This window comes from Camelina sativa, chromosome 7, assembly GCF_000633955.1.
Source record: "Camelina sativa cultivar DH55 chromosome 7, Cs, whole genome shotgun sequence".
NCBI classification, from domain to species: domain Eukaryota; kingdom Viridiplantae; phylum Streptophyta; class Magnoliopsida; order Brassicales; family Brassicaceae; genus Camelina; species Camelina sativa.
In genome coordinates, this window is record NC_025691.1 from 23,607,921 (window position 1) to 23,623,030 (window position 15,110).

General features: G+C 33.2%; 3 protein-coding genes across 3 annotated transcripts in view; 2 read left to right on the plus strand and 1 right to left on the minus strand.

The window, feature by feature from the left end:
• The window catches only part of LOC104702190 (myb-related protein 306-like), a 7,543-nt gene extending 7,015 nt beyond the window's left edge, over nt 1-528 (plus strand). Inside the window, exon 7 of the mRNA XM_019227823.1 lies at nt 12-528. Within this exon, the coding sequence (XP_019083368.1) occupies nt 12-400 (389 nt within the window). The 3' untranslated portion in view covers nt 401-528. The remainder of the gene's footprint in view (nt 1-11) is intronic.
• Nucleotides 1,689-3,311, plus strand: LOC104702191 (myb-related protein 306-like). Its single transcript, XM_010418019.2, has 3 exons — nt 1,689-1,913; nt 2,028-2,157; nt 2,339-3,311. The coding sequence occupies exons 1-3, from the start codon at nt 1,781-1,783 to the stop codon at nt 3,060-3,062; spliced, it is 987 nt and encodes a 328-aa protein (XP_010416321.1). The 5' UTR covers nt 1,689-1,780; the 3' UTR covers nt 3,063-3,311.
• LOC104702193 (mini zinc finger protein 1) lies at nt 11,278-12,072 on the minus strand. Its single transcript, XM_010418021.1, has one exon. The coding sequence runs from the start codon at nt 11,891-11,893 to the stop codon at nt 11,588-11,590; it is 306 nt and encodes a 101-aa protein (XP_010416323.1). The 5' UTR covers nt 11,894-12,072; the 3' UTR covers nt 11,278-11,587.

The window sequence follows — 15,110 nt, forward strand, 5'->3', positions numbered from 1 at the left end:
TTATGCCTCAAATACAGAGAATATCTCTAAGTTACTTCAGAACTGGAAAAGCTCACCATCTTCAAGGCCCAACACTTCATCACGATCCATCAACAAGAGCTCAAGCACCGGTGAAGAAGGAGTTTTTGATCATCACTCTTTGTTCTCATCGAACTCAGAATCTGGATCAGTTGATGAGAAGCTGAATTTGATGTCGGAGACAAGCATGTTCCAAGGTGAGAGCAAGCCAACCATAGACCTTGAAGCTACTACTGATAGTCAAGGCTCGTTGTCTTTGATCGAGAAATGGTTGTTTGATGATCAAGGCTTGGTCCAGTGTGAAGATAATAATCAAGAAAATATCATTGATGTGTCGTTAGAGGGTAAAAATAATGATGACAGCAGTCCAGATTTATTCTAAGAAATAAAACATGAAACAACTGTATAGGTTTACTTCTATTTCTTTCTTTTGTCTCTGTTCGCTATGATTTTTAGTTATAATTTATTTTACTGTGTGGCTTGCTTGTTGTCAAGTCGTTAAAGATAAAACTGTGATATACTGTTACATGATAAAGTTTAATGTATTGTAATAAACTAAGCTTCTCTGTTTGTTTGTTTTCAATCTGTATTTTCAGAGTAAGATTTATAATTTAGCCATTTTTATCAGGTGATGATATGGTGATAATTATATCACTGGTCAAATTCGCAACCATGCTTAATTTATTTTATGAACTGTGGAAAAAGCTTGTTGTATCATTGACAAAAATAGGGCTCGACATTCAGGTAACCCGTTTGGATTTGGGTATTACCTATTTGGGTTCGGGTAAACGAGTTTATAAAAATAGAATTTATTGGGTATTTTTAGATATATAGGTTCGGTTCGGTTTGGGTACTATCGGGTTTGGGTCGGTTCGGGTTACAAATTTTAGAACCCGATTAGCACCCGAACTACCGGGTACCCGAAAATTTTTTTTTTAATTATTTAAATTTAAATAAATTTAGCTAAATTTTGACTTATATGACAAAATATTTTAGATATTCTGATTATTTTTGATATTTAGGTATAAAACTAAATGAAATATAATTACATTATATTAATGCTAAATATTATAAATATGTTTATATGTTCGTGTTTGATGGGTACCCAAATGAGTATCGGGTATTACCCGACCCTAACCTAAACCCACGTATATTGGAAAATAAATCCAATAAAATTTTATAGGCAACCCCGTACCTAACCCGAACCCAGTTTTCGGATTGGATATTCGGGTACGGTTTTTATGCCCAGGCCTTGACAAAAATATGTGACACATTGATTTAGTATGTATTGTTTGGTTTCTGTTAGCACTAAACCGTTTAAAATGCCTATATATGTAATGTTTTTTTTCCTGATCACTGAATTGTAAGATATCAATAACCTACTAGGTAATTAGTCCATGCAATGTGTGGTTGTATGCATAATAGTTTTGATTATATTTCTTAAATTTTCTTAAACTAAAATATTGTTTTACTAATGTATAATCTCAAAAAAGTTATACTAATGTATGAATCTCAAAAAAATTTATAGCAATTTCTCAAAATAACACTCCTGTCAACAATTTTTTGGTATGGTTATTTATTATACAAAATTTAAAATATATAAAATTTTTTATAAATAAAAAATTAACCAATTCTACAAAAAATTATTACAAATTGATTAGCTNGAGAGTACTATTTCGACGTGTACACTATATAGGGAGAGAAAAAAAGAAGGAAAACATATATAGGAGACGATCAAGAACGTGTGTGCGTGTGTGTGAATATGGGTAGACCACCTTGCTGTGAAAAGATCGAGGTGAAGAAAGGACCATGGACTCCCGAAGAAGACATAATCTTGGTCTCTTATGTCCAACAACACGGCCCTGGAAACTGGAGATCTGTTCCAACAAACACTGGTCTTGATCTTCCTAATTTCACTTTCTTTCTTCTTTCTTCTTCATATTTATATCTATTCCTCAATAGCTTCCATATGTGAACATAAAAACTTATATACATGTATGTTTTTTCAGGTTTGCTAAGGTGTAGCAAGAGTTGTAGACTCAGATGGACTAATTATCTTCGTCCTGGGATCAGACGAGGAAATTTCACTCAATCTGAAGAGAAGATGATCATCCACCTCCAAGCTCTTTTGGGTAATAGGTACATGAATACACCACTTTTTTATTCCTCTTTTATATACACGTTGATCTCCAATATATGTGTTTGTCCATCTCCCCTATTCTCCTAATTAACAATATAATTAAGGTAGTATTTGACATTCGTTTATAATCATTGGTGCTTTTTTTATTTGTTATCTTTTATTTAATTGGATAACAATCAGATGGGCAGCTATAGCATCATATCTACCTCAGAGAACCGACAATGATATCAAGAACTTTTGGAACACTCATTTAAAAAAGAAACTCGTGACGATGAAGCTTCGAAACGGCATCAACGAAGACAAAACCAATATGGCGGCGACAGATACTGCATCTTGTAATAACAACAACAACAATAGATGTAATCACAACAAAAGGACCACCAACAAAGGGCAGTGGGAGAAAAAGCTTCAAACAGACATCAACATGGCCAAACAAGCCTTATTCAAAGCCTTATCACTTGACCAACCATCTTCATTGATCCCTCTCGATCCGGAATCACCAAAACCTCATCATCAATCTTCCACCACTACTTATGCCTCAAATACAGAGAATATCTCTAAGTTACTTCAGAAATGGACAAGCTCATCATCTTCAAGGCCCAACACATCATCACGTTCCATCAACAAGAGCTCAAGCAGTACCGGTGAAGAAGGAGTTTTTGATCATCACTCTTTGTTCTCATCGAACTCAGAATCTGGATCAGTTGATGAGAAGCTGAATTTGATGTCGGAGACAAGCATGTTGCAAGGTGAGAGCAAGCCAACCATAGACCTTGAAGCTACTACTGATAGTCAAGGGTCGTTGTCTTTGATCGAGAAATGGTTGTTTGATGATCAAGGCTTGGTCCAGTGTGAAGATAATAATAATCAAGAAAATATCATCGATGTGTCGTTAGAGGGGTAAAAATAATGATGACAGCAGTCCAGATTTGTTCTAAGAAAATAAAACATGAAACAACTGTATAGGTTTACTTCTATTTCTTTCTTTTGTCTCTGTTCGCTATGATTTTTAGTTATAATTTATTTTACTGTGTGGCTTGCTTGTTGTCAAGTCGTTAAAGAAAAAACTGTGATATATTATATATATACTGTTATATGATAAAGTTTAATGTATTGTATAATAAACTAAGCTTTTCTGTTTGTTTGTTTTCAATCTGTATTTTTCAGGATAAGATTTATAATTTAGCCATTTTTATTAGTGATGATATGGTGATAATTATATCACTGGTCAAATCCGCACCCATGCTTAATTTATTTTATATGAACTGTTTGAAAAAAGCTTGTTGTATCATTGACAAAAACATGTGACACATAGATTTAATATGTATGGTTTCTATTAGCACTACACTGTTTAAAATGCCTATATATATAATGTTTCTTTTCCTGATCACTGAATTGTAAGATATCATCAATAACCTAAGATATACTCTAGTGATCAGACAAAATATTAAATGTCGACTTGGACTAACGGGTCTTAATTATTAATATATTATTTACAAAATGTGAATGGTACAGTATTATTTAGTGAAAAAATTGGTACTCTATATTGCTATGCCTGTCACTCCGAACATTAATGACGATTAGGTTGATCTTACCTACAAACATTTTAGTCGTAAACCACATAATTTTTCTTGCAATTGATTTTCTAAAATCATGTTACCTACAAAGTTGACTAGTCATCATTAAATATAAGCAAACATGCATCATTCGCATGTATAGTCGTGAAAAGATAAAAGAATAGGACTTCTTTTGGTCTTCCTAGAATAGGAATTGGTGATAACGAACAACAATTGAGTATGACTTAAAGTAGAACTTAATACAGTACTACTAATCTTTAGTTATGTAGTGTAGCTGTGTAGCTAACCTTATCAATGTCTAATTAATGTAAATCAGTTATTGTAATTCTGTTCCAATTAAAAACACGGGGAGACGTTTATTATAAAGTTTGGTTTGCCAATTGAAAATTTTAACGTAATTAACATAGGAAAGTAGTAAATTATGCATGGTTTTTGTCATAAAGTTATATGCTGTTTTCCTAATTAATATCGGTTAGAATCATTGCCTTTTGACCTAATTATCTTTTGTTTTATTATATAGACATCTGAAATTAATTATATAAAAAAGAACTTCTCCCAAATATCGAATTTAAACGATCGGCGAACTTATAATTATAGATTAATTGTAGCATGTTGTCCAACGTACGTGTTTGTTTACGATCTGGTCCATAAAGGCAACGTCATTGACTTGGTCAATAACGGAAAAGAGCCCAGTTTCTTAAGCCCATTTAAACTAATGGGCCTCTGTACACCTATACATAAGTTCTTTCTTTTTGGCAAAAGTTCCATTATATAATTTTTTGTTTCTCATCGGATAACTAGTATTTGCTGTTTGCAGTTGAAAGAAAATACGGGTTTTATAAGTGTTTTGAACCTGATGTAGTAATTGGGAGACTCTAAGAGAGTCCGAGCCTCCGAGGGTTTACTGTTTACAGTGTATGAGGTTTTAAAGTTCACGTCAGTGGCACGTGGTATATATTGTTGTATATATAGGTTTGTTATTACGAACCAAAGCTAGGTTTATTTTATTTTAATTAACATGTTAAATGAACCAACTAAGGCTACTTAGCTTTTGCTCTGTAACTGATCTCTCTGGATCGGAGTAACTTATACATGAGGTTATGTGAGCTGTCGATAACTACAAAACCGTAATTACGGAACTCCTAGATAGTGGTTATACCATAACATTTTTTTTTGAAAAACAATATGAGGCACAATCATCCTAAGACATAATGACAAATTTTCTCATAAGATTTTCGTGCAACATTCTCTTTTGTATATTCTAATAAGGGAGCTTTACTAGAGTAGGTCATAAATAGTGGTTTATTACTAGAATGGGATAAGGAAGTTTGATTCTAAATGGCAAAATCGTCTTTGGAGAAATATGTTACGAAAAAAAGAATTACGAAATATGCCATCGTAATTAAAAGCCACGTAGGAAAGAGAGTATTGAAAGGGAGCTGTGTTTGGAGGGAAAATATCCTGCCAATCCATAAGTCTACCATTGTAGTGACGGTAGAGTTAGATGAGTTTGGTAGAGTTAGTGAATAGATTTATGGAATTTTTGAGAGCTATGCGTTAGATTGAAGTATAGTGGCGGTAGAGGTATTGTTAAATGATAGAATAAAAAATCTAGTAGATTTAAACGATAGAGATATAAATAGTTATGGTAGAGTTAGTAAAACCCGTAGAGTTATACGGTAGAGTAAGTCGCAACCGTAGACGTAAATTTAGTGGTGGTAAAGTAAGTAAGAAAAAGATTCTTAGAGTTATGGGTGAAATAGAGATAGTCGATAGACTTACTTGTAGTGGTGGTAGAGTAAGAAGGTAGAATTGAGTTATATGGCAGACTAATAAATAGTGGCAGTAGAATTAGTATTTCTGATAGAGTTATTGTTGACAATAGAGATTTTAAATTATGTTAAGATAGAGTTACTGCTTACTAAAATAGCATAAGATTCGTAGACTTATTGTTTCGTGTGGTGGTAGAGTTATTGATTAAACGTAGATTTAGGTCATCGTTTTACAAGTACTTTGTAGGTTAAATGAAGTAATCTAAATAGTGAAAAGACAAAAATACCCTTAACGAAGAGTTAACTGAATTTGTACTAATGTTGTCATATGGCCTGAGAACGTTTCTCACCGCTTGTAATCATCACATGGAGTTTGAAACGGGAGAGCTTGTCGGAAAACACCTTATTTTGCAGGCTGGCTACAACCCAAGCTCATATGTGCTCCTCTCTAACATGTATGCTAGTTTTGGAAAGTGGAAGGATGTTCGCAGAATTAGAACGATGATGAAGGAAAGACAGATATTGAAAGTTCATGGATGTAGTTGGATTGAGCTTGATGGTAGAGTCCATGAGTTCTTTGTAGATTAGCATTGAAGTTTCCAATACATTGCAGATAAACGATTGTGCAGCTACATCTATATTTCCAAGGGATTAAACTTCTTCTACAATGCCTTGGCAATTGCCATACATGAAGACAGTGTCACAACATATCCGCATGTTGGTTGGTTTTGTGCAGCTAAGATAAGTCTGAAAAGTGCTTGTTTTTACATCCTACGTATTTCAACTACAGTTACGAGGAGATATACTGAACCTAACACAGAGGTAACATCAGGGGACCGGAGATAGTCTAAAACCTTGGTGTGCCAATTCTTGGACAATCAAAAGCAAGAATCTGGTTAAACAGGAAACTAATAATTCACTGCGAGTTTATTGAGTTCTTGCATAACATCTTCCATGGATGGCCTTTGGTTTGAGGATTCATGAGTGCAGAGAAGACCAAGTCTAGCGAGCTGAACCGCTTCTGCTTCCGGAAAATTCTTTCGAAGATTTGGATCCATGATATCTTCCTTCAGTCTTCCAGACTCTACAGCTTGCAAGATCATCAAATGGCTGATTTTGCTTTTACCACTGAGTATCTGCAACAGAATCATACCAAAGGCGTAAACATCATTCTTATCAGTGAACCTTCTTCGATAACTTATACTCACCTACACAAAACATTTGCATTGTAACCTGAGAAATCATCAAAAACTAAACAAGCAAGTGTTAAAACTAGACATATTAAACCAAGTAATCATCAATTTGATGACCGTATAGTGTATCACACAGTCTGTATGACTTCGTTCACATATATGGATTCAAAACTAGAAGCGTTTTCACTTTCCAATTACTTAAACAGAGGCAATAAAGCCATGAAGCTACTAAATCCGTCTGTCTTGATGCAAAGTACAAACAGAGTGCCAAGACAACCCAAAAAATTATGAAACTTAAGATTCACAATAGACATACAAAGCCACAGAAAAAAACAATTCTTGATTTAGGTTTACGGTTTTAAAGTTATGACCAAATTCCCAACACAGAAGCAGAATGACAACCCTCCGAACAGTCAACTTTGGAAGCAATTTCCCATCAAACCAAATGGAACCAGAAAACTATCTTTATTTAGAATGTGTAATTTATGTCATGTTTCTATTTACCTTCCCTCATGAGCTTGCCATGCTATAATATCGCCACCTGCTTCTTCAACTGGCTATTCTCCAGGGACATCGTTGAGTGTGTCTGAAGAAGTGAAGCCACTCTCACTGATACCACTCTCACTGATAAATCCGCTTCCACTGTGTACAAAACGAGATTGCTATTAGTTACTACCAGATTCAATGTGCTAGTTATCTGAAAAAAGAATTACAAATGTAACTTTGATTTAAATGTAACTATACACAATCATCTAACCCAACAAAAAACAAAGGCGTCAAATGCTAAAGGCGATATCGTTTCTCTAAACTACGAAACAAACATTATGAGGTGTCAAATCAAAAATCTGAGCTGAATACAAACCTGGCGAAGATACATCAGATGCTAAAGGCGATATCCTTTCTCCTTGGCTCGAACCACTTATCGCAAATCGCCGGAAAACGCTGTTCTAGAGATCGATATGTGCCTGTTAATAGCAAAGAAGACGACTCTTGGGTTTTTTATTGAAACCCAATTTTTGTTGAACATGATGAAACCAACATCATAGCCAAAACGAAGTCTGCAACCTTAAATCCGTTTGAAAAGAAACGCGACCGAAAGAGACTTCCACCGCCAACTCCGGAAGCAGATACACCACCACTACCTAATTCGAGAACCCTGCTTCTCATCGAAAGCCATGCCTCGGCGGAAGAAAAAACCACCAATCCAAAACACCACTCAAACCTTCCTCATGCCGGAATCGAACCACCGCAACCCCATGTCTCATTCTCAAATCTTCAGCCGCAACGAACAAGAAAAAGAGAAGCAAGAGCTTCTGGCCTGAGAAAGGAAGGTCGGAAACGGTGCTAGATCAGCCACCGCGATCCGGCCTCAGATGTAAAAAATTTTCCGGCGGCTGAGGTCGGGAGAGAAAAGAAAATTAGGTTAATTGTATTTTATCATGGTTTATATTTGTTTTTGTTTTATATATATTTGAAATTTTTTAACCAAAAAATAATTCATAATGGCACTTATATAATTATAAGATTATAAAGGTGGTTATATGTCTTTTTCCAACAAATATGTACTACTCTAGTAAAACGAATAAGGATCTACTCTAGTAATAAACCACGATTTATGTACTAGTTTAGTAATTCTTTTCTTCTAATAATGTAAAACATAAAATGTTGGAATTTCATATCGAAAACCAGATATCTGGTATGTCTGGTATGACCTACAATAAAATTTTGAAAATGTAGATCAAAGTATGTTTTACCTGTTAAATTTGGGTTTATCTTGGGTTTCTAACTAAAAACTAATTGGCAATTAGTAGATTGGCCCTAACCCTTTATATATTAATGATAGTTTTATCAAACTTTAGATGTGGGACTTGGATTTTATTCCAACAATCTCCCCTTCAAACTAAGGACCACATATGAGATTTTAACACACCTCCTCGAGATGATAACTCGATCTCGAACCGATCCCACTTGGACCGATAATAAACCCCTTCTTGGGCCCCCATTACTCGGGTTAACAAGAGGCATGTCCATATCCACTTTTCTAGGTCCACCAGAATTTTAACCTTGTGCTCTGATACCATGTTAAATTTGGGTTTATTTTGGGTTTCTAACTAAAAACCAATTGACAATTAGTAGATTGGCTCTAACCCTTTATATATTAATGATAGTTTTATAAAACTTTAGACGTGGGACTTAGATTGTATTCCAACCTTACCAAATGAATTTGATTAGAAAACTCATCAAAATCACCACCAAAACATGAACTTGAATATTAGTTGAGTGATTTTAAGTAATGTCATCAATGGAATGTTTGTATAAACAACCGATTGGCTTATACGACTCTTATATAGGTAAGAGTATATGTATACTCGTTCGTATACACGCATGCGGCATGCTTTTGATCATTTTCTACGTTTTGAATATATTTCTTCGAAATGGAAAAAAAAAAAAAAACGAAAAAAGACAAGTGTGAATTGAGGATTAAAAGGACAGAAGCATGTGAGATTTGAAGGCGGGCCTTTGGAAATCACATCGATCCCATGTATCAAAGGAAATGAACTCTCATCTTCACTTTCAATCATTTTCTTAAACCCATCTCTCCATTGTTAGATAAGCCAAAGATTTCTTATCGCTGTCTTGGTCCACGTGTTTTGTTCATTTTTGGTCCCTTTTTTAATTCTTCAACAGGGATATCTTTTTATCTTTCTCATAAAATATATAATTGCCTTGTCATTCCACTATATATATCATGACCCCCTTAAAATATTTAGTTCTTTATGTGATTCATTTAGTAAAGGGTTATTTCACCTCTAAGTTTTTAGTCGCACAACAAAATGTGTCCATGAAGTTGAACTACATTAACTCGAAGAAAGCCTCGAGTGAAGTGCAATGTTTTGATGAAATTTATATTAAGAAAAGTCATAAACCATGGGCTTTTAATTAAGCTTTTGCATGGACCCTAGGGCTTTCCACGTCGCTCTATTAGTAAGGAAAAAAAAAAACAACAAACAAAAACAAAAAGAATTCCTTGATAATAATCATAGTAATTAGTGGGTGGGTCTTCTAAACCTTGAACACTTACGAAAGAGCCAATCGTCAACAAAAAAATGCAGTTTGTTCACCCAAATAAAACCAATTTGACTTGTTTAAAGAAAATATATATTATCATTGGTTTTGAATGTCGATTGATTTGGCTCTAATGGGCCTTCACCGATATCAACTTTAAGCTCTCCACGACAATTACATGCCACCTAATTGAAAAGATGGTTCGACTTTTAGCTTAATAAAACTTGAATTGTTTATGATCATATGTTTAACTTCTCTAACTTATTTACGCTCGACAAGAAAGAGCTTGAAGTTTTAATATACATAAATGAATAAATCTTATTACATTGCAAATGATTGGAAAAATTGTGTAAATGACTGGAACGGGAAAATGATTTGGCAATATCGCATGTTTTTATCGATCATGAAACTTTGTTGTGGAAAAGTAACGTTTGCTCAAGACATTTTGCAAATAGCCGACTACAGTATTTTGCAAACTTTTAAGTATATACGTGTCACAAATTCAATATATTAAAAACTGAAATACAGTTCAGAACTTCTGGAGATTCACAATATGCTCTAGTTCTCTTTTCGTTTTGAAAACAAATAATAATAATAATAATTAAAACTACAGTGGTCTTTTCCAACAAATTCGAGTGCCCACTTAGATGATGGCAAAAGCAGCCAATACATCATTTTTTAATCACAAAACCAAATCTTTTCCCATGGCCATAGATTTACACTTATTTAATTGTAGTTGCTTCCTCCTCTTCTTTTTGATTCTATATAGATATTAAAAATAAGTAGACACAAAACCATTAACCTAGACGATAAGAAAACATGATTCGATATGTGGGCCGTTTGTGGTATTAAAGAAATCGCGTACATAATTATACAAATAATTTTCTTGCTTTCATACACACGCAATATATGTATGATTTATGTGATAAGTAGAATTAGATTCAATAAGCCAACCAAGAAAGAAAAAAAAGAAAAATGGAATGAGATTCAACTATATATATATCTTCGAGATAAATATCTGATTTATCCGGCTATGTATTATCAACATCCTCATATTTCCAACTGAATCTTATTACTGGTCATGAATGCACACAAATGCAAGTATGATTATAGATTTCATGTCAATATTACAGCATTTGTATTGGTCAAAACGTAAGACGATTCCTAATGAGGTTTATTAACATTTCCTGAAACTTATATATAAAAATTCTACATATTTAAGCTTCGATCAGAGGTTTAATGTTTAAAGAAAGAAAAAGCGAGGACTACACATGTATTGAAACTTGTACTCGAACTTGTGCTGCGAAATAGCGAATACAATTTATATTCAGTTGTAATGTTTTAACAAAGCTTAGACCTCCTATTCAAAATACAAATTATATATCTCATACAGAAGATCGAAAAATTGTCAATATAGAAATTAAAGAATACATATCGTGAGATGTAATAATAATGATCATATCCTGGATGTGATAAAAATTACTCTCTCCAAATTAACCCAAAAAAAAAACTAGTTTCAATCCAATAATTTATATCAGCAAATGGTCGCAAACATTATATCGTGAAGCTGGCTTATTGTTTGGAAATCAAAAAAACTATTGTTTACATCACACCAACAGAGAACTATACAATATGTCAAACCAACAAGCCATTTTTATAAATACATATAGATAGATAGATGGGCGGTACGTGAGCTGTTGATATACACATCAATATTCATATACACATATCCTCTAAATAAATCATCTTTAAAAATCAATGGATCAATCCAAACCAAAGGAAAAAAAAAAAAAAGAAGGAAAAACCCTGTGAAAAAAAAAATCAAGCGTTAGGTGGAGAATACTCACAAACAACCTCCGTATCAACTTCCTTCCGGTGAAAATTCCGGTGACAACCACAAGCGGCGCATCTCAAAGCATCTACGGTTCCTTCAACTCCGGCGGCCATGAACTCACGGCAACCGTCGACGGCGTAACCTCCGATGTTAGCAGCGTGATTCTTCTGGCACTCCACGTAACGGACGTTACTGATGGCCGACGAAGAGGAAGAAGAAGAAGTAGTAGTCCAAGAGGAAGATGTGTTGGAGTTTCTTGATCTCTGCTTGATTACCATCTGTCTTTTCTTCATAATGAACAACTGTGAAACCCTAGCTAGTTTTTATCCTTCAATTTGGATCAAGTGGCTCTTTGGTCATACGAAAGACTCTTTATGAAAACGAACTGAAGAAGACTAGAAGGTGTCTACTTGTGATTTGTAAATGTCCTTTGTGCCCCTTTTTATATAAAAAAATAGCTACATTATGACTGTTATAGTATTCTTATTTCTAACCCTAGAGGGTTTTAATTATCTATATATACCTACGGAGTCGACAAAGTGGCTTAAAATATGGGCTACTTTTTTACATAATTGATATTTTTTTTTGTTCGTCTCCCTATGTATAGTACTTTAAAATTGATAATTTATGTATACGACTAAAAACTGATTATTGAGACCGGATAAACTATATCAACTGTTGAAATAATTGATCAAATGTAGACTACCATATATTAGTAAATTTATTAGTATGAAATAAATGAAAATGTATGTGGTGAAATCTACAGTATAATTATTTAAAAAGATAGGGGATATTGTCTCTCTGTCGATAAAACGATATTCATTCTCTTCCATATATTATTTCACGTACTGTCATGTTCAAACGCGACATAAGGGTATATAAATTTATTATTCTCTTCCATTATGTATATATATATATATATATATATATATATGGTCTTCAATTCGTTGTGTCTGTAATAATATACTTGCGGGTGACATAGCGAAAAGACTATGGAATTTTGAGAAACAAAAATAGTCTCTCTGAACTCTTAGAGACAATTTAATCGCCACACATGAAAGACTTATTGGATTTTTCTTTTTTTGTTAAAGGAAAAAAAAAGTAATGGAGAAAAATTCAGTATAGTAGCCAACCTTATTTTACCGTCGAGATCATGTGCATTGCATTATAGACAGAACAGAATGAAATAAAATAAATGCGAATCCGACTCAGTCCAACGGACCCTTTCCTCCCACAAGCAAAGAGACAATGACAGGCTAACATTGGAATGCAATCTCATTTCTAATCACTTTTTAATTAATATTCCAAACTTCATATAGTCTATATGACTATATATATATATAGTTGCAACTTTTCTATATTATGCATTATGTTATGCTTCAACTCAAGTGGCAATACAATAACGACGCTAATAAAACACATTCTTTTTTTTTCCAACAAACACTCCACGACGTTTTTTATATTCCCTCTAAAAGGAGCATGATACAACCAACTAACTTACATAAGAGGAAAGAAATCTATGGTATTTTCTTTAAACTAGTGCACAACATCCGGATCAAATTACAACACAAGAAATAACAAACTTGAAAGCTTAAATACAAACACCTAAAGCAGAGATAAAGAGGTATTGAAACCTTAAAGATAGTAAGATCCACCAAAGAGATATGCCATATGAAATGACAAAAAGTTGACCAAGACCGAATCACTGGCTGCAAAACGACAAATTGTCACACTGGAATACAAAGATTCCGATGGGTTTTTAAAAACCTAACTCGCACTAAAAATGACGAATTTTTAGCTCTCTGAAAAAGGAAGCAGCATGTAGGTTGGGAACAAGTTTCCAAGAATCGAATATGTTAAAAGTTTAGAATTTGTCACAACGACGTCTTAATGATTATACATAAGAAAAAAAAAGTGTTTCAAACATACCTAATAACTAATCTAATCTAGTATAATCTCTATACGAAAACAAAAAATCGTAGAAAGATAAGATTCTGATGATATTTTTCAAAAGAAAAAAAAAGCAAATGAATTGACAGGATTATGTTTTCTAATTGGATTTTTAATACTAACTAATTAGTCAAATTGACTTCTCTACACGTGAATCAACAAAGCAGGGGTCCCGCTTAACACACAAAAGTCTGGTGAGCTTCGTCCCACATTTTAATTCCCGTCGCTCATAATAAGAAATAAGTTTCTAATAACTGTATATATGGAAATCCAAAAAAAAATATTAAAAATCAATTTCATGCCATAAGTAAGTAAATATAATTCCATATTCAGGTCAAAAGATGCATAGTATTTAAATAGTTAAGCTATATCTTTGTTTTGTCATTTTTTCTATAGGATACATAACTTTACAACGAAAACGGCTCAACGATTTTTGCCTGACCACAATAACTTTTTATAATGTAGGGGAAAAAATAATTATAGAATGACCGATCGTAACTTATTATTAAATATATATATTCGAATAGTTAGTTAATGTGTTATGTTGCGTTTCGTGCTACTGCTACACAAAATATAATCGAAAGACTAAATGATGAATTAGAATTGTACACAAATTTTGATCGGTTACAAGTTACAACTTTACATGCAAATGCAATGTAATTTTTATTATTATATACAACCAAATAAAGAGGATACCGTTTTGTGACGGGGAAAATATCGCTAGCGGAACTATGGAATAGGGTTTATAACCAGTGATCGCTTTGGTGCCACATCGACCATGAAAAACACAATAACGATTATATTGAGAAAAATGTCATAATTGTCTATTAATACTATATAAAAACATAATTAAGGTATCAAAATCCGAAAATCACGCAAGAATGTCACGAAGTTGATTGTCAAATGAAATGAAAAAGTGAGTTCTTAATCGAATCTTTGACGACGACTTTAGTTATATTTCTTATTAGCTATCTCGCTTATTATTAGTCAGGATCGTACTGTAGAGTTAACTTTCAATAATAATTAAATAAACCTAAAAGTGGAATTATTAGGTCTGGTTTTATATTTTTTAAAACGGAGCAACATATATAATAGTATACGATTAAGAAGAAATATTAAAGAGTGAGGGAAATATTATTGAAAAGACTCTTTTTTGTTTCTCACCCACCGTGCCCTACTCGTGAATTTCAGAATCAAATCATAAACCGACTTATTTATTATATTTTAAAAATATATAATAAGTCTCTTATATGTTGTCTTTTCGTCATAATTTTTTGATTAAGATAAGAGTGAGACTAGTAAAAAATATTCTGATCCATATATTTGTTAAAAATAGCAGCAATGAAAAATCTGAATAATAAGGACCCATAATAGAAAGGGCACAGAATGGTTATTTAAAAAAAAAAAAAAAAAAAAAAAAAAAAAAAAAATGATTTATACTCTTACAACCTTACCTAACAACTTAAACCTCTCTCTGTGTGGGCTTTAGTTTTTATTTATAAAGGCTCAGTAATAAATGAGCCTTCTTTCCAGCCCATTATAAAAACTCTGCCACTCCCA

Excerpts from the sequence above, each read along its gene's own strand:
- LOC104702191 (XM_010418019.2), top strand. The coding sequence starts at position 1,781 with ATGGGTAGACCACCTTGCTGTGAAAAGATCGAGGTGAAGAAAGGACCA. Across the intron at positions 1,914-2,027 it reads ATCTGTTCCAACAAACACTG|GTTTGCTAAGGTGTAGCAAG; the intron begins GTCTTGATCTTC and ends ATGTTTTTTCAG. Across the intron at positions 2,158-2,338 it reads CAAGCTCTTTTGGGTAATAG|ATGGGCAGCTATAGCATCAT; the intron begins GTACATGAATAC and ends GATAACAATCAG.
- LOC104702193 (XM_010418021.1), bottom strand. The coding sequence starts at position 11,893 with ATGAAGAAAAGACAGATGGTAATCAAGCAGAGATCAAGAAACTCCAAC.